We start from the raw sequence: 22763 nt of genomic DNA on the forward strand, positions 1-22763 counted from the left end.
ACCAAGCCATGCCCACAGAACTGGTAGTAAAAAAAAATTGAATCCCATCACTGCTAGGAACATCCATTCTCTGAAGTAAAAACCTGGAATAAGTTCACTGGCCATAGATAGATGATAAACTAGACTCTCCTGAAGTCTAGAACACCCTGCTGCTAAATAATGGATAAAGCCTAGTAAGGCAGAAATGAATAATTATGGAATAAGGCAACAATCTTGAGAAAATAAAGAGAACTAGTTGATTGACTGAGGAAGTAACAATCTCCGAACTTTGTTACATATGAAATTATGGAATAAAAGTTTCAATAGAAAAGAAAAAATATGCTCTTTAATTATGCTTATGAAATGTTCAAATAGCTTCAAAATCTCAGAATTCAGATCTTGCAAATTAGTATTCTAGTCTATAAGGAAATCTTATATATAGGGAACCAGATCACGGTTTCCATTACTTCTTGACATACATTACCTTTAAAAAGTTCTATAATTTTTTAAAAATAAAATTCTAATCAATGCAAAGATGATTGATAATTCTATATATTGCATTAGCCATTATAGAATATGGTGATACTTCAAGTTGAGGCAGCAAAAGGCCAAGTATTTTCATCAAAGTAATCAGATCTGACATATGTCATGATGATTATACACAAGCATAATAAATATTGTTAACCTTGAGAAGCATATGCAGGTCATTTCAACTTTCTTTGACTATAATGTTGCACATACCACAACAGTAACCAAAGAGTAATATTTATGTGGAAAGTAAATATAATTATAATGTAATGCCTAGAGAAATTATGGCCATTGATACACACAGACATAAACAATATCTAGATTCCGTGCAAAAAAGACAATCATTAATCCAAAAAGACCAAACTACCTCCATACCAGAATCAATACCCAGATGAGCATAAATTAATACCCAAGATTAATATCAGACCAACAAACAAGAAGCAAACAATACCAAAATCAAAGAATTGCCAAACAAGCTAAAGAGCCCAACCAAAGAACCTCCAAGACTCACATCTGGTTTTAAAAAGTGCAGATCTGTTTATCTCTCTCATTTGTATTCTCAGACCAGCTAACAATTATCAATTGATTGTAAAAATCTTCAATTCCTTGGACATTGCTTAGTCTATTAATATTTTGTAAATAAAACCAAACATTTAAAGTAATAAATGTCAATATTAAATATAAGGAGTACAATATTGAAAACATACATGTGTGCATTAAAACCACAGATCAGAATTGTTTCTATGGTAATTATCCATGTTCCTTTTTTTCAATAATGCTCTCATTCATTTACTCTTCCATTAAGTGTGCTAATGGGTAGGGTAGTGAACATTTTTAATTGATATCAATGCCCAACTGAATATAAAACTGCCTGGAGCCAGCATTCCTCACATCTGTATAATCTCAGTAGAATGATGGTCTTTATCTATTCAATTTTACTAAAACCTGAATATTCAACAAAGCTCCAATTTAATTCTGCATATGAAAAATAATGGGAGAATGAGATTCAGTAGCAATTTCCACTCTTTTAAAACCATTGATACAAGTTAGGAAACATTGGGAATAAATAAATTATATATACTGTACCCTAAGTCATCAAAACAAGAGCAAACAAAATAAAAGGGATTGGCTTCCTTTTTTGATTCACAAAAATGCTTTTCAACTTCAACTATAGTATTTGGGTCAATTGGATTGTGTGGGGGTTTACTCAGGTGAATTCAGATTTGATTGATTGATCCCTAATGTATTCATTCTTCTAATTCACTAATATCCAAAGTATTGATTTATTAATTATGGTCAATGCTTGGACATATTCCAGGAGGTGTCAAACCAATAATATACTAAAAGATGTTTTTTACATTATCCATGGGAATCATTTAAAATAATAAAAATGGCCTCACTTTCCACAGAACATAATTCAGAATTAGATTAACAAGCTTCTATGGCAATAGTGCACATGAATAAATCCTATCTGACTTATCAGTTGTGCTCATTTTTGCCTTGTTCCTCACAAGGAAGATGATTTTCATGGATGTCTTAGGTTTTTTAATAGGAATTTTATTAAAGTTTATAATTAAAACAATGAACACTAATACAAACCAATAGAATAAAAAGAAAGAAGGAAAACAAAAAGAAAAGTACATAGAAAATATATATATAAAGGAATGATTCCACCTTCATCACAATAAGTATAAACTATTTTAGTAACATCACTCTTAAAATGCAACAAATGATCTCTTTCTTCCCATATCCCATCTCTTATCTATAAACACCTCCATCCACAAGTATCATTATTTCAGACTTGGTAGACTCAGCAAAGTCTATTAAGAGATAACATATTTATTTTAATCTATTTTAATAGGGCAACTCCACCCCCTCATCCCCACCTTACCTTATTTTTTTACCTGTACGCCTTGCCCCACACCCTGCACCTCATGGTGTGTGGGGTCTTAATTAGGGCTAATTTTGTGGGTGGTGCTTAATTTGATCACATGCGCTCAAAAATGTGATAGGGCTTCTTTTCAAGGTGGGTCATCTTTTTGGAGAAACACGATACACACACACACACACACACTACCTTTGACAAAAATGGGTGTTTTCCTCTTCTGACAGTAATGAAATCTTCCCACTGCCTCTATATTATATTGGTGAGATTCTAAAACATTCAGCTTTCATCAATATTTTCAATTTAGTTGATAATTTTCCTGAGGCCTTGGAATACTCTCTTGCACAACTGACCTTATGTCTCAGTATCTCTATCCAATGGATTGCAATAATGCAAATATATAGCAGGGAAAAGTGCTCACAATTCAAATTATCTCTTCATAAGTCACACAGAGTTATCTATCAGTCTTGGAAAAAGAAAGAAACCAGGTCACCAGATTTCTAAAGCCATCCTGAATCTAATCAACCTACCTATTACCAGATTAGATCTAGGTCAGCAACTTTTCTAAAAAGAATTGTAATATATATTTTATTGACATTGTTAATAGCAGAAACTGATTTTACTAGGTTTATTTATTATCCAGTGTTTGTTTCTCTTCATAGCCAAGAGTCCATTAAGATAAGGGTGAGTGTGTTAGAAATTTCATTAAATACATAAAAGCCAAGGATAGAACTGCCATGTTCACCTAGTTATTTCTTTTATGGAACAAACTGAATGTTGAGCTATATCTTCTGGCTCTATGAAGAAAAATAAATGATTATAATCTACATTCTCCTCACATATTTATACACTAGTAAAATTTCAATGTAAATTTCAAAGTAAAATTATTTTCTTACAACTCCAGAATTCAAAGACAACCATTGAAATTGGTTAATAAATTTCATGCGATGAAACAGAATTCTATGTTTTTCAAAATTAAATCTGGGTCGTTTGTTCTAAATATCCTATCTAGGAGAAGTATAGATCAACATACTACAAAGCAGTATAATTCATTTTCTTCGTCATGTAAAACACTTGTGTAATATAAATCCCCCTATTTCTGAACACAACTGGATTATCTTGAGGTGTCTATTTCCATTAGCCGTTCTTTCAAAGCTATTATTTCAAAGTTATTATTTTTTTGTTCATTTTAGGCTGAATTTCTGAGGCATCAGTAACTGGTCAAGAATATATGTTTTCGATCACTTCCTATTTTTCAATTAAAACTCAGCTTAAAGATGACTGGATAGCTTTCAGACATTTGCTTGTTAATCAGTTATCTCTGCATGGTAACAATAGCAATAGCACTAGACTTATATACTACTTCACAGTGCTTTACAGCCCTCTCTAAGCAGTTTACAAAGAATTGCCCCCAACAATCTGGCTCCTGAATCTGAATTTTACCTCATTTTACCTCTGAAACAATATTCAGAGGTGCAGGAGAAGGGCCTTTTCTTCCTGGCTGCTGCCCTCTCGAACATCGTGCCCTTTGAGGTGAGGTCCTCTTGGCCTTTCATAAGAAAACTGGCTCTGCCAATTGGGGCGTTCCATCTTGGAGATTGTTAGTGGATTAGGAAGAAGATCTCACTCCATCCCGCAATATTTTAGTTTAATCTCTGTTCATTTTAATATTTTATTGGTTTGTACCTTTGGTTTTTATAAAGTTTGTAAGCCACCTAGAGTCAATTGACAGTGACATGGGCTCAGGGGTGGGATTCTACCAGTTCGGACTGGATTGGTAAAACCAGTTGTTATGATTCTCTGTAGTTCGGAGAACTGGTAAATCGGACCTCTGGCTGGCCCCACCCTTCTCCACCCACTTCTCCGCTGCCTGCCCATCAGTCCTTATCACACATGCACGACATTGCACGCATGCGCAACACTGCTGCCTGCAGCCTCCTCTTGCACACCCACTAGGCCAGCCATTGCCTTCCGCTGCAGCCCTGCCTTTACTGATCTCACTAGGTGAGTGAAACTCTGCAAGCTCTGGTCACCTTCCCCCCCACTTGCCTTTGCCGCCACCACCGGTCTCCTTCCCCCCCACTTGCCTTTTGCTGCCACTGCTGGTCCCCTTCCTCCCCATTTGCCTTTTGCCCCTGCTGCCAGTTGCCTTTCCCCCACCACTTGCTTTCCACCGGGGAACACATGGAGAGGCTCCTATAGGCTCCAGCCAGGTCAGTGGCTGTTTCTCTCACCTGCTGCTGTTGCTGGGCGAGCAAGAGTTTTCCAGCACAGTGGAAAGCTTCCAAGTCTCCCTCCCATTAGAAATGTCTCCCAGGCAAGCAGAGAAGCAAGCTAGGTTGAATCCTGCTTCTCTTTGCTTGCCCAGGAGCTGTTTCCAATGGGAGGGGGACTTGGAAGCTTTCTGCTGTGCCCTTTGATTGAGTCCAGAACAGCTGACGGTAGCTGCGGGGAGAAGAGCCTGGAAGCCCCGATGCACCATGTGTATCACATGGATGGCAGGGGGGACTGGTCCCAGAAGCCGGGATGCCACTGGAATCGCCATTGCCACCTCGCTGCTGCTGCATCCCCCACCCCCTGCAGGTATAGTGAGCGTGAGCCCTGGGATGGGTGATCGACTGCCTCAACTGCTGCTCCCACTGACTTTTTTTCTGTGCCAAGAGTGGAGGTGAGAGAGAGAGAACATCCCTCTTGTTATGGAGAAAAGTCACGTGTTTCCCCATATTCCTCTCTCTGAAAGCAGCCTCCTGCAGCACCTTTAAACTTAGTGTGCTTCACAAATGAGGAGGAAAGGATGAGGCACTCACAGAGAAAGGAATATGGGGAGATGACAACTTTTCTCCGCGCTGAGCTGCTCTTGCCAGTGATTCCAGACTGCCCAGCTAAGACTAGATTGGGGTCCCCAAACTTGGCAACTTTAAGACTTGTGGACTTCAACTCCCTTCAATTCTCCTTCTGGGAGTTGAAGTCCACAAGTCTTAAAATTGCCAAGTTTGGGACCTCTGGACTAGATGATCAAGGAAGAGAGAATAACATGCAGCAGATGCCTAGCAAAATTTAGTAATACTCAGATTGGCTGTTTACATTGAAATCAGGTGCAAGATAGTGATGGTAGGTAAATTATTGGGCAGTTTAATTTGGTATTTATTTCAGTAGGGTGATTTTAGAAAGCTAAACAGGATAAGACCTGGTAAGTACTTGGATGAGAAGCCAACACAAAATAGGGTGTGGGGAGGAATGGGGTTGGGAAGGAAAGAAGGAAGATAGGATAAGATAACTTTTATTGTCATTTTTGTTTACTGTAAGTACACTGGCACACATTAAAAGTGAAATATATATATATATATATATATATATATATATATATATATATATATAGATGTATGTATGTATGTATGTATGTATGTATGTATGTATGTATGTATATGTATATGTATATGTATATGTATATGTATATGTATATGTATATGTATATGTATATATGTATATATGTATATATGTGTGTGTGTGTGTGTGTGTGTATGTATGTATGTATGTATGTATGTATGTATATATATTATTCAGCTTTGTTCAGGTATTTTCCCACGTCATTATAGTTGTGCTTTTAAAGTTGTAGCAACGTTTTGGCAGAATCTCATCTGCCATCATCAGGCTTCTGTATTGTGTTCGTCTGTGTGTGTGTGTGTGTGTGTGTGTGTGTGTGTATATATATATATATATATATATATATATATATATACACACACACACACTACACACACACACACACATACATACACACACACACATATACATAACACACATATACACATGCTGCTACACACACACACACAAAAAATCATTGCCCATTTTGAATACGTAGCAGAAAGGAAGAAAGAGAATTGGATACATATACACAAATGTGTGTGAAAAAAACTGCAAAGAAATAGGATTATAAAAAAACAGCTTCCAATCTTAGCAGTTACAGATGAGAGAAAGAGATGAGAGAGAGAGATGAGGAAGAAAGAGAAAGAGATGAGAGAGAGAGAGAAGAAAGAGAGAGGGAGAAAGAAAGACAGAGACAGAGATTCTGTTTAAAAGAAAATAGAAAAATGGCTCTTTGGATGTTTAAGTTGCAGACCCCTGGGTTAGGCAAATACCATGGTCATTAAGTGAACCTTGTGGTCATTAAGCAAACACTGATTGTTAAACAAGTCCATTTTCCCCAATGGGCATTTTTAACCAGAAACCAGAAGGAATTGTTGGAAACTGGCAAAAAACATAGAAAATCTCAGTCACAAGACTGTGTGGGATGTTGTAACTGGTCATAAGTGTGTGTGTGTATGTATGGTTGTCAAAACACCAAAAACAGATCAAGTAGCTCTGGGGAGGTCAGTTGTAAATTAGAACACTTGCTAAGCAACTGGCCATTAAGCGAGGACCACTTATATTTGGTTTGCCAGTCACATGGCCACCTAGTTTTGCCCATGGCCACCTAGCCATGTCCAGTGACCACCTAGCCACGCCCAGTGACCACCTAGCCACACCCAGTCAGTCACATGACCACCTTGCCATGCCTATCAGCAAGCCACGCCCACCTAGTCACATGACCACCAAACCACGCCCACAAATTAGGCCACGCCCACAGAACCGGTTGTTAAGAAATTTGAATCCCATCCCTGCATGGGCTGCATATAAATTTAATAAATAAATAAATATTGAGATGCTGGCTGAATAGTTTAACTCTTTAGGATTCTCAATAAAAGTTATCTAAACAAACATAAACTTGACCAACATCCAGAATATGGATAGAAACAAATTACAATTGACGTGTGTGGGTTACAGTATTCAGCACAGCATTCAATAGCTTATTTAAAGAATAAGAATACAATAAGACTGCCTGAAGTATAAATGAATATACGGTACTATCATAGCTGTTTTAACATGGCACTTGATATATGTATGGAATTCTCCTTGTACTCTTTTCTAAAAAGTGCTGCTCCTTTCCCTTTCTTTACAGAGGATGATTTATTTATTTATTTTTTATTTATTTATTTGATTTGCCAATTGTTTACAAGATAATAAGTATAAGTGTATACATAGTTGTGAATACATGAAATGGGTACATATAAGAAAAATAAAAGAAGAATAAGAGAAACAATAGGACAGGGACGGTAGGCACGTTGGTGCGCTTATGCACGCCCCCTACAGACCTCTTAGGAAAGGGGTGAGGTCAATAGTAGACAGTCTAAGGTTAAAGTTTTTGGGGTTTGGGGAAGAAACTACTCTACCCGACTCTGTAGTTTCTTCCCCAAACCCCAAAAACTTTAACCTCTGTTCTCTGTTACCAGATGTGTTTAAAGCAGAGTTAATCATGCAAAGGTTCATAACCCCCTTCCATGCACCTCCAGGCTAATTAGCAATTTAGAGGGGATTGCAAGTATTTTTTTAAAAAAATGTTGCCTCAAGTATGTTAGTTAAATTTAGACTAATGGAATCACTGAGGATATTTAATTTTTTGGGGGGTGCTGCTTCTTAACTGAGACTTGAAGACATTATGAACAGCCATTCAGCCAATCATACTGTATGGTTTAAATTACTGTTGATGTTATTTTGAAATGTACATTTTAATATTTGCCTATTTATTTTACAGGCTGTTTATAAGTTTATGTTGCATTTAATATTATATCCAAAAGAGGGATAAGATTTTTTTTGCAATAAAAATTTTTGATTACACTCCCTGGATAGTGATTTAATATACAGTTGAAATGAACAAACCATAATTTCTGCAGAATACACCAAATGGCACCCATTATTAGATGCTTTCAAAAAGCTACCAATACTTGGGTTTATCTTCTCTCAAAAATATTCACATTCCTCTGATATCTTTCTCCGAGTTGCATGCTGAAATACACCCACTTTGTAGAAGTGCACAGGTAGATAAAGGTCAGCATTTTTAATGTTTTCTTTTATACAGTACTATCATTTCTATTTAATAGCAATCACATTTGTATTATGGTCACAGACCAGCATAAGAAGAGTATGATAGTAATTTAAAAAGTAACAGTAATTAAAAACATTAATAAAATACAGGGAAACATACAAATTAGTATGTGGCTAACTAAATCTACCACAATACAAAACATTCTTAGCTACCAAATTTAAATTTTTATTAAGACTGTTTGAGACAGAGGTCATCATCTGGAGGATTTTAATTGCTTTTGCACAGAGCACAGCAACATTATAGCAGGGTTTGTGTCTACAAGCAGGAGAGGGGATATTGAATTGTCCTGTGTGCCACAGTATTGTGATAGGGTGGCTGGTGCAAATGTCTAGGAGGTACAGGTACTGGAGGAACATGGGCTATGTTATTTCTATATGCCAAGAGTCATAGGGAATTCTATTTAATATATGGAACAAAGTTTAACTATTGTGATTAAGATGCATATTCACTTCATGTCCAAACCTAACGCTAATAAATTCATTAGTTTTATTCATAGAGGTTTCATACAAATTCATTTATCATTTAAGTGAGTGATAGCATGGCAAAGCTCTTGGTTTAAAAATTAATCTCTAAAGCATTATTCAAAGCATACTCACATTGTTCTGGAGAGCTTCCTATTACTGTTATTGTAATAGTTTAAACAATACGATTTTTTGATCTTATCCATAGGCATCCACAGGGGCTTAAAAGGGGATGTTTACATGCATTACATGTCGTTATTCAAATAATGTGAATTATTCACCTGTGTGAACTGTGTCATTCATGCAACAATGTTATGTGTGCAAAATCTTCTTGACATTATCATGTCTTCTGAATACCTATAATCTCATCCATAAGACAAATCAAGGATGTGGCTGTGTCATTGCATAATTTATTTGATTAGCTTCTACAAATATATTTACCTAGCAGCCTATTTGACATAATAAATATTGTACATTTCACATAAGTGGTAATAGAATTATCTCACAATGAAATTTCTTTTCTACTATGAATTTTGCATCAAAGCCATTTTTAAATTGAGTTGTTTCAACCCAAGTTTAATAGAGGATATATTTCAAGAAGATCTGCAGTAACATTAAGTATAGTGCATGTTAAGGATATATATATACAGAACACTAAATAATAATTTATAATTCATAACTGTAGGATATAATTAGATGAATTTCCCAGTTCTGTTTGCCAGCAGACTGATTCCCCTCTGCTACATGATCCAGAAATCATACTGCTGGTGTTTTCTCAATAGCAACATTATATGACCTATTAAAAAGTGTGTGCGTATTTTGTACATGCTAGAAACCTAATGCTCACTGAGAAGACAATATTCATCTAGGGTATGTAGCATATGGTGGCTCTCATGACTGAATATTGGTGTGTGTGTGTGTGTGTGTGTGTGTGTGTGTGTGTGTGAGAGAGAGAGAGAGAGAGAGAGAGAGAGAGAGAGAGAATCCACTCATTTGGAAAATAAATTAGTTATGGAAATTGCATGGCTAGAACCTTTTTCTTGATACCTACATACTTTATTAATTATAGAAAACTGTTTAAATCATAGGAAGAAATTACTCATGCAATGCATTAACCCTCACCTTCAGCTTCCAGAAACAAACTTTCTTCCACAAAAACAAAACATGACCAAAATTACATGTAGGTAGTCATCCAATAGCATGACTTAAAATAACAACATGGCAACCCCCTGCCATACTGTTACCAAAAACTGTATGGAAATGTACATGAAATGTCTAGGAATTGAGCTTGATTTGAGGGAGAGCTGCATTTACCTTTATCAGCAATACAAAACCACAGTCGTAGTTGAATATAAAACTTTCCAATAGAAAAACAATTAGAGGCAACATGCTTTGAAGAGAGAGGGTCAAAGAATAAATTGAATGAATACACCATAAAGGGGAGATGGCCTGAAAGGAGCTTAAAGAATTATAGAATGGCACTGAATTTGGGTTAATAGGACACTGGGCCCTTGGGGGCAAGTAAGCGAGATATCCCCATGAAAAATTAATTTTCCCCATAGTAACCAAGCATTTTGCTTTTACTGGACTATTAGTGCATGCAGTAAAATGGCACAACCATGTTTAGTGTATTTATACCCAATCTCTAAATGTATATACAATTTTAAAGGTTTAAAATGCAAAACTCATCTGAATATGGGAATTCTTAGGATTTGCAGCAATTAGCTATCACGATTCTGAATTCCCCCTCCGATACTCTCTTTTTCTATTCAGTATTTCCCAGAATCCAACACATTACATTTCTACTATAAAATACTAACCTATATATTTCATTCATTTTTGGTAGGATTTATTCTCAGGTAGGTGCAGTTTTAAAATTGACATAAGTAAACCATTGGTAAATGGTACTTCTAGATATACAATTCAAATGCTGGAGCAATTATACTGTACATAAACCAAACAAGCAAATATTTGGAAAGAATTTCAATAACATAGAAGGGAGACCATTTTAGTATTTGAGTCTTATGAAAGAAAACCTAAATATATATTATTGGTAGATGGTATAATTCCACCCATGGGTCAGATGTCCCTGTGATCCCTTAAGATTTTTCTGCCTTCAATTTTACAACCTTGGCTTTCACTGCTTCCTGGCTAAACCCACAGATGGTCTTCCAGATTCAATATCTGAAGAAGAGATGTTTAAAATGCTAACATTCAGGCTGCAGTGAAGGAAGAACTTCACAGGGTGGTTTCCAATAGCAATATCAAGGAAGAATTCATTCCAAATGGCTAGAATTCAAGACAGCCTTAGCAAAGTTATCTGTTGCCCTTTCACTGGAGTTGCCAAAAGAATTAGCGGAAGCCTAGGATCCTGTTTGGGGAAGCTATGCAGTACAGGTAGTCAGTCCTTGACTTACAACCATTCACTTAGTGACTGTTTGAAATTACAACAGCCCTGAAAAAAGTGATTTAACAACCAGTTCTCATTCTTGCAGCCATTGCACCATTCCCATGGTCATGTGATCAAAATCAAGGCTTTTGCTAACTGACTTGTGTTTATAATGGTTACAGCATCGCAGGGTCATGTAATTGCCATTTGCAACTTTGGCAGCAAAATCAATGAGGGAAGCTGGATTTATTTAATGACCGTGCACTTAATGGCAGTGATTCACTTAACAATCATGGCAAAAAAAAAAAAAGGTCCTATGATTGGAAACGACACACTTAACAACTGCCTTGCTTAGCAGTGGAAATCCTGGTCCCAATTTTGGTCATAAGTCAAAGACTGCCTTCACAACAGGCTTGGCTGAATCTAACAGCAAGAGGAGCAACATACATGGGGTGAACATACATGGGGTCACTGACAGGTTATTCCTTGCATTTTCTGAAGGCTAGGAAGCCTTGGTCTTGCTAAACGGCTATTTTCACACTTGGGGGCACAGGAACACCCTCATGCTATGAAACTGATGTGATCCGCGCGATTCCTTGGGCCAACCCTCCAACACATCTTCGCTCGAACTCGCCAGCGGTATTTTGAGGAACGGCCTGATTTCACGGGAACCGCGTTCATTCGGCAGATTGGCAAGGGGAACTCTTCGCCAGTCTCTCTCTCTCCCCGCCGCCCACGCATCGCCCGGGCCAGCTGCTCGGCATCTGAAAGCGGCTTCTGACCCTGGTGCTGAAACCTCCAAACAGACCGAGGCTCCGCCGCGCGCTCCGAACAAAGCGGGAATTGGAAGCTTTCGCCAGGGAGAAACCCACCCTTGCGTCTGCGGGAAAAGAGCGCTGATTTGATAAAAGAAGCGCGACGGTAGGGCAGCAGTGGCGCCGGAGCCCACCAACAACGCCGGAGGAGTCGCCGCGAGAGATTTGCCTCTCCCGAGCCACCTTGGAAGGCAAAGGGGAAGCGCGAGTTTCGAGCGGAATCCGCACCTATTTGTGCACCGCCCTCCCCAACTGTCCCCAACATGTTCATCTACCACCGTGACGACCATCCACCCCATATGCAGAGACCCCACCCCATATTGGCCACCAGTAACAACAAGTCGTGCTTGAATGGGTCGCGTGGAATTGGCTTTTCTGGCAAGCGAGCTCTTTCCTTCCATCCTCGCGAGGGCTTGGAGAGCGGCTGTCTCCACCCGTTGCTCTCTGCCGTCGCCAGCCCGGATGGTTTTTATTCTTACCTGCCGCCTGGAGATGAAGCCAGAGGAAGACAAGGGAGGCTGCCGTCCTCCACATGGTGCCTTCCTGCGCCTGGGAGAGCATCGCCCCAGCTCCCGCTGGCCGCCAGCGATGCCAGGCTTGGCTTCTCATCAAGGCTTTCCTCCTTCCTGGTGAATGAGCATGCTTGGGAAGTCCACGCAGATGCAGTAAGGGCCGCGGAGCTGCTGCCCTCTCCTGGCTCAGGAATTCGCGAAGCAGGCCCTGGGAAAGCAGCCAGAGATCACTGCTGGGCAGTGAACTAAAAGCGCAGAACGGCTGAATTGGGGTCAAGAAGTGGGAGACAAGTCCAGGAGACCTTGAAAGGAAATGGGTGGAAGAAAGGAAGTAGTGGAGCGCAGTCTTCCTCAAGCTGGTGGGGGTGGAGTCCTTCAAATGGGTTGGACTTCAACTCCCATGGCCCCATCAACCAGCAATGCAACGGGGGATTATGGGAGTTGAAATCCAATTCTCTGGGCAACCAGACTGAGAAGAGTAGCCTGGAGATGTTTTAATTAAACTACTACAGCTGATTTATTCCCCCTTTTTGTTCTCTTTCATGATTAGCTGTTAACAGATCTTACAGGTCAATAGATTTTTATATATACCTTATGACAGTTAAACAGTTTGAAACAATTCACATCACAGCTGTCCTATTGCCCTGAACTCATCAGAAAAGAAGAAATGCTCAGAGGCAGGCATCACCTGGCACTGCCCATTATGTTACACAAATTGCTGCTTTAACTTAGTCCACCACACAGTTCATTTTAAACCCACCATTTATTTTCATAAATTATAGGTAACTAGTTCAACACTCTGAAATTAATACAAAGTATGCTCTTTAAAAGCAAATTGTAGAAGCAAGGTTGGGTGTCAGGATAAACTAATCAGTTACATTTCTTGGCACACTAGGCCATCTCCTTAATGGGATTTTAGTCTTACCTTCTTGTTTACCTTCTTGGACTGGGTACAATCCAGATAGTCCAGAAAGTCTTTTGCTTCAATAAGCCTTTAGTTAAAGCTTAACTTTTTTTCATTGAGGCCTAGCTTCATTCATTCTCCAAGATGAGCATCAATCTACCTAAATTAAAGCTCTTAAATCTAATCCCTGAAATCTGGATTTCCCTCTCTGTTCTCAAGATAGAATATGATCAGCTGAAGCAAACACCATAAAGGAGACCGAGTGTCAGGCATATGTAGGGAAGGTCCTGGCCTTCTTCTCATCAACAAATACAAAATAACTAGTCACTTCTCCTGGCTGACTCACACAGCTAGAAAGCCCAGTCATGGGGAAGCTTTTACTTTCACTGTGTCACATTTTCCCTTCTGCAGTTTTGGATGGCAAAAATATATATATATATATATATTAAAAAAGGAGGATTGGCTAAAAAGTTCTGCCTTGTGATTCTGGAAATACAGAAACCACAGAACATGTTCTACTTCTTTGTTCCTTTTATAGAGACATTCAAACCAAATTTATCCTCCACGATCGGCAGATATCCTGCTAGCTCAGCCTTTGTCTGTGTCCAAATGCTTTTTACAAATAAACTACCATTTATGACCGCACACTGGATAGCTTTTGTGCAGCAGTATGTAAGTTTTGAGAGCCAATCTGATGTCCTGCTTAAGGCGTCAAACTAGAAATGAATTCTAATCTCCCTTTGGGCACAAAGTCAGCTGGGTGACCTTGGGCCAGTCATTTTCTCTCAGCTCTGAGAAGGAGGCAATGGCCAACCACTTCTGAAAAAAATTCCCAAGAAAATTGCAGGGACTTGTCCAGGCAGTCTTTGAGAATTGTGCACAACTGAATGAAATAGGAAAAAAAGCTTTGCCGGACCTTGACAGCTCAAATTCCTGCTGCATTTTAGGTATGAACATACTTTATATAACTTTAGATATTAACTCATTTATAGCCTAGAGTTAATTGCTTTTTAAAATTCTACTCTTGTGTCCCACTTAGGCTCTTTTATAGGTGTATTTTAGTTTTGTTTTAATTTTTTATTTACTGGTTTCTTAAGCTAAATTGTTTTGTAGGTCATTACAGATCACTTATGGCTATACTTCTGGTACTGATCAGAGAACACAATAAAACAATGGTTGACTGAAATAGTAAGAAATAATAACTATTCTGGAAAAAAGCAAAATTCTTGGATAATAGTAAAAGTTATAATAAATGTTAGCAAATGTTTATTTAGGCTAAACATGAACTATGCTGTAACCATAGAGATTCTCAGAATGGTGTAGATACAGTAGTAAATTTCTCCTTAAGCATTCAGAGAAGAGAGGTACATATGTTACATTATGTCAGACCCAAAGGTAAGAAATTAATAGTTACTAACAAAGCAAATTATATGGGCACATTTTGGTCTGAAATATCAGTGAAAGGGTATACTTTTGCAATATTATGGAATTCTGCACATGGTATACTGAAGAAATGTAAAGTATTCTTTGATTTCTTTATTCCAGCCTTTGTGTGGGAAGGTGTGTGTGTGTGTGTGTGTGTATTTAATATTTTACATGCAGTTACATAGCTTGGCTGGCCCACTTCCAGGTAGTCTGAGAAGATTGCTACAAAACTGTCTATTGTAGACAATTGAGTTGGGGCAAATGATAGAATGTTTATCAAGACACTGTGTTGCAAAGGCTGTGACTTTATAAAGTGACATCATTCTTCATCTTATTTTGTCATCATGGTTAGCTGAGGGACCTATAGAACCTGAGTGAATTAAAATAAATTGTTAGCTTTATTTAAGAAGTACACAAAAACTTGAGGCATTTAGTTTATTTATAGCTATCTATAGATTATTGATTGATTGATTGATTTGATTTGTCAATTGCTTACAAGATAATAGGTATAAGAATAAACATGAGTATGAATACAGGAAATAGGAATGAATAAATGGGGACAATAGGACAGGGACGGTGGGCATGATTGTGTGCTTATGCACGCCCCTTACAGACCTCTTAGGAATGGGGTGAGGTCAATTGAGGTTAGTTTGAGGGTAAAGGAGTGGTGGTTAGAGGATGTAACAACAGAGTCAGGTAGTGCATTCCAGGCATTGACCACGCTGTTGCTGAAGTCGTACTTTCTGCAATCAAGTTTGGAGCAGTTTACATTGAGTTTGTATCTGTTATGTGCTCTTGTATTGTTGTGGTTGAAGCTGAAGTAGTCATTGACTGGTAGGACATTGTAGCAGATAATTTTGTGTACTACACTTAAGTCCAACCACAGGCAGCATAGTTCTAGGTTGTCCAAGCCCAAAATTTCAAGCCTGGTGGTGTAGGGTATTCTGTTGCGAGCAGAGGAGTATACCCTTCTCATGAAATACTTCTGGACTCGCTCAACTGTATTAATGTCCGATATACAATACAGATTCCAGACAGATGAGCTGTATTTGAGTATTGGTTTAGCAAAGGTTTTGTATGCCCTAGTTAACAATTCAGTATTACCAGAGGAGAAGCTTCGTAAGATTAGATTTACAACTCTTAATGCCTTTTTGACAATGCTGTTGCAGTGAGCTCTGGTGTTTAGGTCATTTGATATGAGTACTCCAAAGTCCTTGACAGAGTGAGAATCATCAATGAGGTCATATCCACCTAGCTTGTATTTGATGTACTGATTTTTTTTTTTACCAATGTGTAGGGCAGAACATTTGCTGGTCGAGATTTGGAGTTGCCAATTATTTGACCATTCAGACACATAACCAAGGTTGCTTTGAAGGATGGTAGTATTGTCGGTGGTGTTGAATAGTTTTATGTCATCAGCAAAGAGGACTCAATTGCTTATAAGGTGATCTCAAAGGTCATTTATGTAGAGTATAAAGAGTGTGGGTCCTAGAACGCTGCCTTAGGGGACACCGCTGTTAACTGATGTAGGGTTTGATAGGGTGCTCCCTATTTTTACTATTTGTTGCCTGTTTGACAGGAATGCAGTAATCCACTTATGAAGGGATCCAGATATGCCATAAGAGTTTAGTTTTAACAGTAGCTTGTTATGTACCACTGAATCAAAGACTTTGCAGAAGTCTATGTAAATTGCATCTATTGCTTTACCCTGGTGTAGTAGAGTAGACCATATGTTTTTACAGTGTAGGAGTTGCAGATTGCAGGACAATTTTTTCCTGAAACCAAATAGTTTTTTGGAGAGTAGGTTATTTGACTCCAGGTGGAAGGTAATGGATTGGTTGGACTGATTTCATGACTTTGCATGTGATGCAACACAGTGAGATTGGTCTGTAGTTTTCAACCAGGTTGGGGTCACCTTTTTTGAAGATAGGGATGACCATTGCTAAGGACCATAGGTTCGGTAAGGAGCTGGTTCTGAATGATATCTCATATATTATGCTTAGAGGTTCTGCTATGGCAGTGGAAAGCTTTTTTAAGAAGTATGCACATAATCCATTGGGGCCAATAGATAGGGATGGTTTTAGGTTATGTAGTGCCTTTTCTACATTATCTTTTGTAAAGTCAATATGTAGTAGATCATTGCAGTTAGTTGTGGTACGACTAGGAAATGTGGGGCATGAGGCATTGTTGTTTACAAAGACTGAATAATCGGTTGAAGAGATTGCCCTTAATGGCTTCGTCGCTATAGTTTTTCCCATTTTGTCCTTTTAGGGGTGGGTGGTTCTTGAGTCTTTAAGTTTGGTGTTTACAAAATTGTAGAAGGCACGGGTGGATTTTGTGCATAGGAGATTTTCCTCTTGCTTGCAGTGGTAATTTGTGCATTCTGCCTTTATCTGTTGGCATAAGGTGTTGTATCGGTTTTTAAAGTTTGCTACATAGCTATTTTTGTTTTTTCGCTATAGCAATTCTTTTTGATTGAAGTTTCCTTATTGAGTTGGGTAATTTGTTTTTGTTTTTGAGGGTTACTAATGGTACATATAGTTTAATGACTTTTTTGAGTTCAAGCAAGAATGCGTTCTAATGGTCTTCTGTAGTATTACAGCTAGAGAACAGAATGTGCCAATCAAGAGATGATAGGTCAGCAGTTATGAGATCATAGTTGGTCTCAGCAGTCCTTGAGTATTGAAGATTTGTCCTGAAATGAATACAAACTCCAGCTCCTTTGTAGTGCAATGATGGTTTATTCATTAGATCAGCAAACAACAAATACTCTTATCTGACAAGAAAGACTAAAAGCCAGGCAAGGTTAGCATTGGGTTTTAGTTTGCTCCCTTTCCTTGTATTACCATTATCATGAGACACACCCCATCACACCCAGGTCTATACGCAGTTCTAGTTCTGGCTACGCCTAACCCATTATCCTTAAATGCTATTAACCCTATAACATGTCTACATCCCTAACCTATTCTGACACTCACTAACTGACCCCCACCTGGTGCCACCTTCACCATATTTAACCTAGGGCTTACTTACCACCTATATGTGCCCCAACCCCCTCTAACAATATGCACCATATCAATACAAGAAAAGAGCCATTTCCAGCCCCGCAGTTGCTTCAGACTCCACCCTGCAGCCCATAGTTGCTTCAGAATCCACCCTGCAGTCCTGCAGTTGTTTCAGAATCCATCCTGCAGCCCTGCAGTTGCTACAAAATCAATCCTTCAGTGACTCCATTGGCCAGCATACAAGCAGAAATATAGATCCGGCAACAGCAGAGATAAGGTGACATTCTCCACAGCCAGCTGAATTGCTGCAAGGCGTGTTCGGAGCTGGCAGGCTCCGTAGCAAACTCGTAGCCTGACAATTGGCTTTTTTGAAGTTGTATTTTGGGACTCCATCATTATGACCTCTTTGTGAGGGCATAAATTGAGACAAAAGTGAATCATGCTGTGGTCACTGTTTGAAAAGTGTTCTTGTATTTGTAGGCCATAAATTGAGTTTGCAGAAGATAGAATAGAATACCTTTATTGTCATTGCATTCCACAAATACAATGAAACTTGAAAGCTACTCCAGCACAGTGCCCCAAACACCACATCACAATCATACTACAGAGTATTTAAATAATAATAATAATAATAATAATAATAATAATAATAATAATAATAATAATAATAATAATAATAATAATAATAATAGGACTAAATCACAAATGCACTGTTTGATTCAAGACGATTTACTGCCTTGGAAAAGAAACTGTTTCTCAATCTATTAGTCCTCATTTTAAGACACCTATAATGCCTCCTTGATGGTAACAGTTTGAAATATGAATGTACAGGATGAGATCAGTCTGTGGAGATTTTTAATGTTCTAGAGAAAGAGAGCAACCAATGATTTTTTGTGCTGTGTTTATAACTCTCTGGAGCATCTTCTTATCCACTGCAGAGCATCCAGCATACCACACCATTACACAGTATGCCAAAATGCTCTTGATGGTTAAAAAGTAACCAGCAACCTCTCACCCAGACCACTTTTTTTCAGCAACCTCAGAAAGTGCAGGCGCTGTTGGGCCTTCTTTGCAGTGGCCATAGTGGACCGACCAAGTAAGGTTTTCGGAAATATGAGTTCCTAGAAATTTAAAACTATGAACTCTTTCCACACAGTATTGATATATAGTGGGAGAGCCTCTGGTTTGCATTCTTTGGTCTTTTTGATGTTCAGGGTGAAGTTATGACTCTTGTACCACAAGACCAGTCTGAGATGAGGTTAAGGCAGTTGTTGAGTTTAGTGTTGTTATTTATTAATTGATCCAGTCCCAGTGTAGTAACGGCATTGTACAGGGTTGCATGTGTGGGTTCAGATGTACATTCATTTAGGGTCCAATTTATAAGAAGTAGATTGAGGTCACCAAGGAAAATAAGAGTGTGTGGGCTCCATTTTGTTTCATTACTGGAGAGAAGAGGAAACAGGAGTGAAGCTAAATAGACCTAAGAAGGAAAGGGATGTGAAAGTGATGACATTCTGATAGGACCTGTGGAATCAAAAGGAAATATATTATCTAATGACATACAAAGAAAGTCATTTACTCAAATAAAGGATATAGAATTCTTTATTTATTTATTTTATTTTATTTATTTATTTGATTTGCCAATTGTTTACAAGATAATAAGTATAAGTGTATACATAGTTGTGAATACATGAAATGGGTACATATAAGAAAAATAAAAGAAGAATAAGAGAAACAATAGGACAGGGACGGTAGGCACGTTGGTGCGCTTATGCACGCCCCCTACAGACCTCTTAGGAAAGGGGTGAGGTCAATAGTAGACAGTCTAAGGTTAAAGTTTTTGGGGTTTGGGAAGAAACTACAGAGTCGGGTAGAGTATTCCAGACATTGACCACTCTATTGCTGAAGTCGTATTTCCTGCAATCAAGTTTGGTGCGGTTAACTTTGAGTTTGTATCTATTGTGTGCTCTTGTGTTGTTATGGTTGAAGCTGAAGTATTCATTGACAGGTAGGACATTGCAATGTATGATTTTATATACCATGCTTAAATCAGACCGAAGACTGGCGTAATTCAAGGTTTTCTAGTTCTAGAATTTCAAGTCTGGTGGCATAAGGTATTCTACAACGAGTAGAGGAGTGGAGAACTCTTCTTGTGAAATATTTCTGGACTTTCTCAATTGTGCTAATATCAGATACGTAATGTGGGTTCCAGACTGATGAACTGTATTCGAGTATTGGTCTAGCAAATGTTTTGTATGCTCTGGTTAGTAGTGTGATATTACCAGAGAAAAAGCTACGTAGGATTAGGTTAACAACTCTTAATGCCTTTTTGGCTATGTAGTTGCAGTGGGCTCTAGCACTTAGATCATTAGAGGTGAGTATTCCAAGGTCCTTTACAGAGCTTGGGTTTTTGTTTTGTTTTGGGAGTTGTTGTTGGTACATATAGTTTGATGACTCTTTTGACTTCAAGTAAAAATATGTTGTAATGGTCTTCAACAGTATTGCATCCAGTGAATAGAGATTGCCAATCAAGGGATGAGAGATCGTTGTCTATAAGATCATAGTTGCCTTTTTTGAAGTTACAATTGGGGATTACATCATTGTGGTGATATTCTTTATTGGCCTGTTGTAATTGGACACACAGTGAATTTGTTTTGGTGCAAATGCTCTCAGTATACATAAAAGAAAAGATACATTCATCAAGAGTCAGGAATCATAAGGTACAACACTTAATGATAGTCATAGGGTACAATTAGCAATCAAATCATACTAGGAAACTGTCAATATAAATCGTAAAGATATAAGCAACAAAGTTACAGTCATACAGTCAGAAGTGGGAGGGGAGGGGTGATAAGGAGTGATGAGAAGATTAACAGTAATAGTAGTGCAGACTTTGTAAATAGTTGAACAGTGTTGAGGGGATTATTTGTTTAGCAGAGTGATGGCTTTCGGGGAAAAACTGTTCTTGTGTCTAGCTGTGCAGTGCTCTATAGCGTCGTTTTGAGGGAAGGAGTTGAAACAGTTTATGTCCGGGATGTGAGGAGTCTGTAAATATTTTCACAGCCCTCTTTTTGACTCGTGCAGTATACAGGTCCTCGATTGAAGGCAGGTTGGTAGTAATTGTTTTTTCTGCAGTCCTAACTATTCTCTGAAGTCTGTGTCTGTGCTGTTGGGTTGCAGAACCAAACCAGACAGTTATAGAGGTGCAGATGATAGACTCAATAATTCCTCTGTAGAACTGTATCAGCAGGTCCTTGGGCAGTTTGAGCTTTCTGAGTTGGCGCAGAAAGAACATTCTTTGTTGTGCTTTCTTGATGATGTTTTTGATGTTAGGTGTCCATTTTAAGTCACGTGAGATAATAGAACCTAGAAATTTGAAGGTTTCTACTGTTGATACTGTGTTGTCTAGTATTGTAAGAGGTTGGGAGGGTTTCTTCTAAAGTCTACCACCATTTCTAAGGTTTTGAGTGTATATAACAGATATACAATTAACCCTAAAAATACAACATCCATCCTGGCTGAATGTTGATAAACATCTTTTGAGTTTAGGCTAAAGATGGCATCAAATTAGATCATATGGTCCTATATTTCTGATTTAAGATACTTTCCAAAATTGTAGAATAAGGTTATCCATGTCATAACTCACCTTAGTTTGGGGAGGACCATGAGGTATACTCTGCATGCAGAAAATACAAGGGCCTCTACTTAGCACTACCTTACCTGGGTCTAGGACAACTCACCACAGCCAACTCCCTGCAGGACAAAAGTTAGTCTAATATTGAAGAAATGGTGGAATAGAATAATTAAAGAAAAGATGCAAAAGGAGAGACAAAATGAAAGGAAATTAACTAATTTTAATTTTTGAATTGTTAGTTGTCCTGCACTGAGTTGGCCACAAAGAGACGTCCCGGTGCAAGTTAGCTGTGGTGAGTTGGTTGTGGTGAGTTGTCTCATTCCAATCTTACCTGGCCTGTTGCCCTTCAGATCTTTTGGATTATAATTCCATTATGTATTGCCAGTGCTCAAAGATAATGAAAGATTGGATCATTGGAAAATCAAAGATTGAAGACTTTGAAGGTTTTGATCTGGAATTGGGTGGCATGTATATTTATGGTAAAATAAAGTAGAGGTTAACCCAGGTTTCAAGAACCATTTCCTTTGGCAGTTGATTGGGCATATAAGGTACCACTGTGGATATAATTAATGAAGCATTGAACTGAAAGAGATGCTAATCAAAGTAAAATACTGTAGATGACATATTGTGATTTACTGACATTTGAAAAAGAGGAAATTAAGATAAAAGCAAGCAGATAAAGTGTAAGTGGAGAATTTAAATCTAACTTGTTTAATTATTATAGAATATTGGAAAAAATCATTAGGATAGAGAACTGGTTGTAAAATTATTTGAATCCCACCACTGGGCGTGGTGTGGCTTGGTGGGTGTAGCATGGCTTGGTGGGTGTGGCTTAGTGGGTGTGGCAGGGGAAGGACACTGTAAAATCTCCATTCCATTCCCTCCCCACTCCTGGGGGAAGGTTACTGCAAAATCTCCATTTCCACCCCACTCCAGGGGAAGGATACTGTAAAATCCCCATTCCCTCCACACCCCACTAATCTGTTCCCCTGTGCAGGGCAACAAAAGAAGACCCAGCCGATCAGCTGGGACTCAGGAGGCAGCAAATACATGTGGGCGGGGCCAACCAGAGATGGTATTTACTGGTTCTCTGAACTACTCAAAATGTCCGCTACCTGTTCTCCAGAACCTGTCAGAACTGGCTGAATACCACCCCTATTGAAAATGTAATCAAATTCCAGATCCATTTTATCACATGTGGTGGTCTTGTAAACATGCTAAATCATATTGGATAAATATAATT

General features: G+C 38.4%; 1 protein-coding gene across 2 annotated transcripts in view; it reads right to left on the bottom strand.

Moving 5' to 3' along the window:
- The window catches only part of PTPRR (protein tyrosine phosphatase receptor type R), an 84024-nt gene extending 71334 nt beyond the window's left edge, over nucleotides 1-12690 (bottom strand). The window contains exon 1 of one of the 2 annotated variants that reach the window (XM_087967983.1): nucleotides 12520-12690. In XM_087967983.1, coding sequence (XP_087824109.1) covers nucleotides 12520-12649 — 130 coding nt within the window. In that variant the 5' untranslated portion in view covers nucleotides 12650-12690. The remainder of the gene's footprint in view (nucleotides 1-12519) is intronic. The other variant, XM_087967981.1, reaches the window with a different exon arrangement.
- Between the last annotated feature and the right edge of the window lie 10073 nt (nucleotides 12691-22763).

This window comes from Notechis scutatus, chromosome 6 (genome assembly GCF_049901735.1).
Source record: "Notechis scutatus isolate UNSWTSFEM ecotype Mainland chromosome 6, rNotScu1.2, whole genome shotgun sequence".
NCBI classification, from domain to species: Eukaryota; Metazoa; Chordata; class Lepidosauria; order Squamata; family Elapidae; genus Notechis; species Notechis scutatus.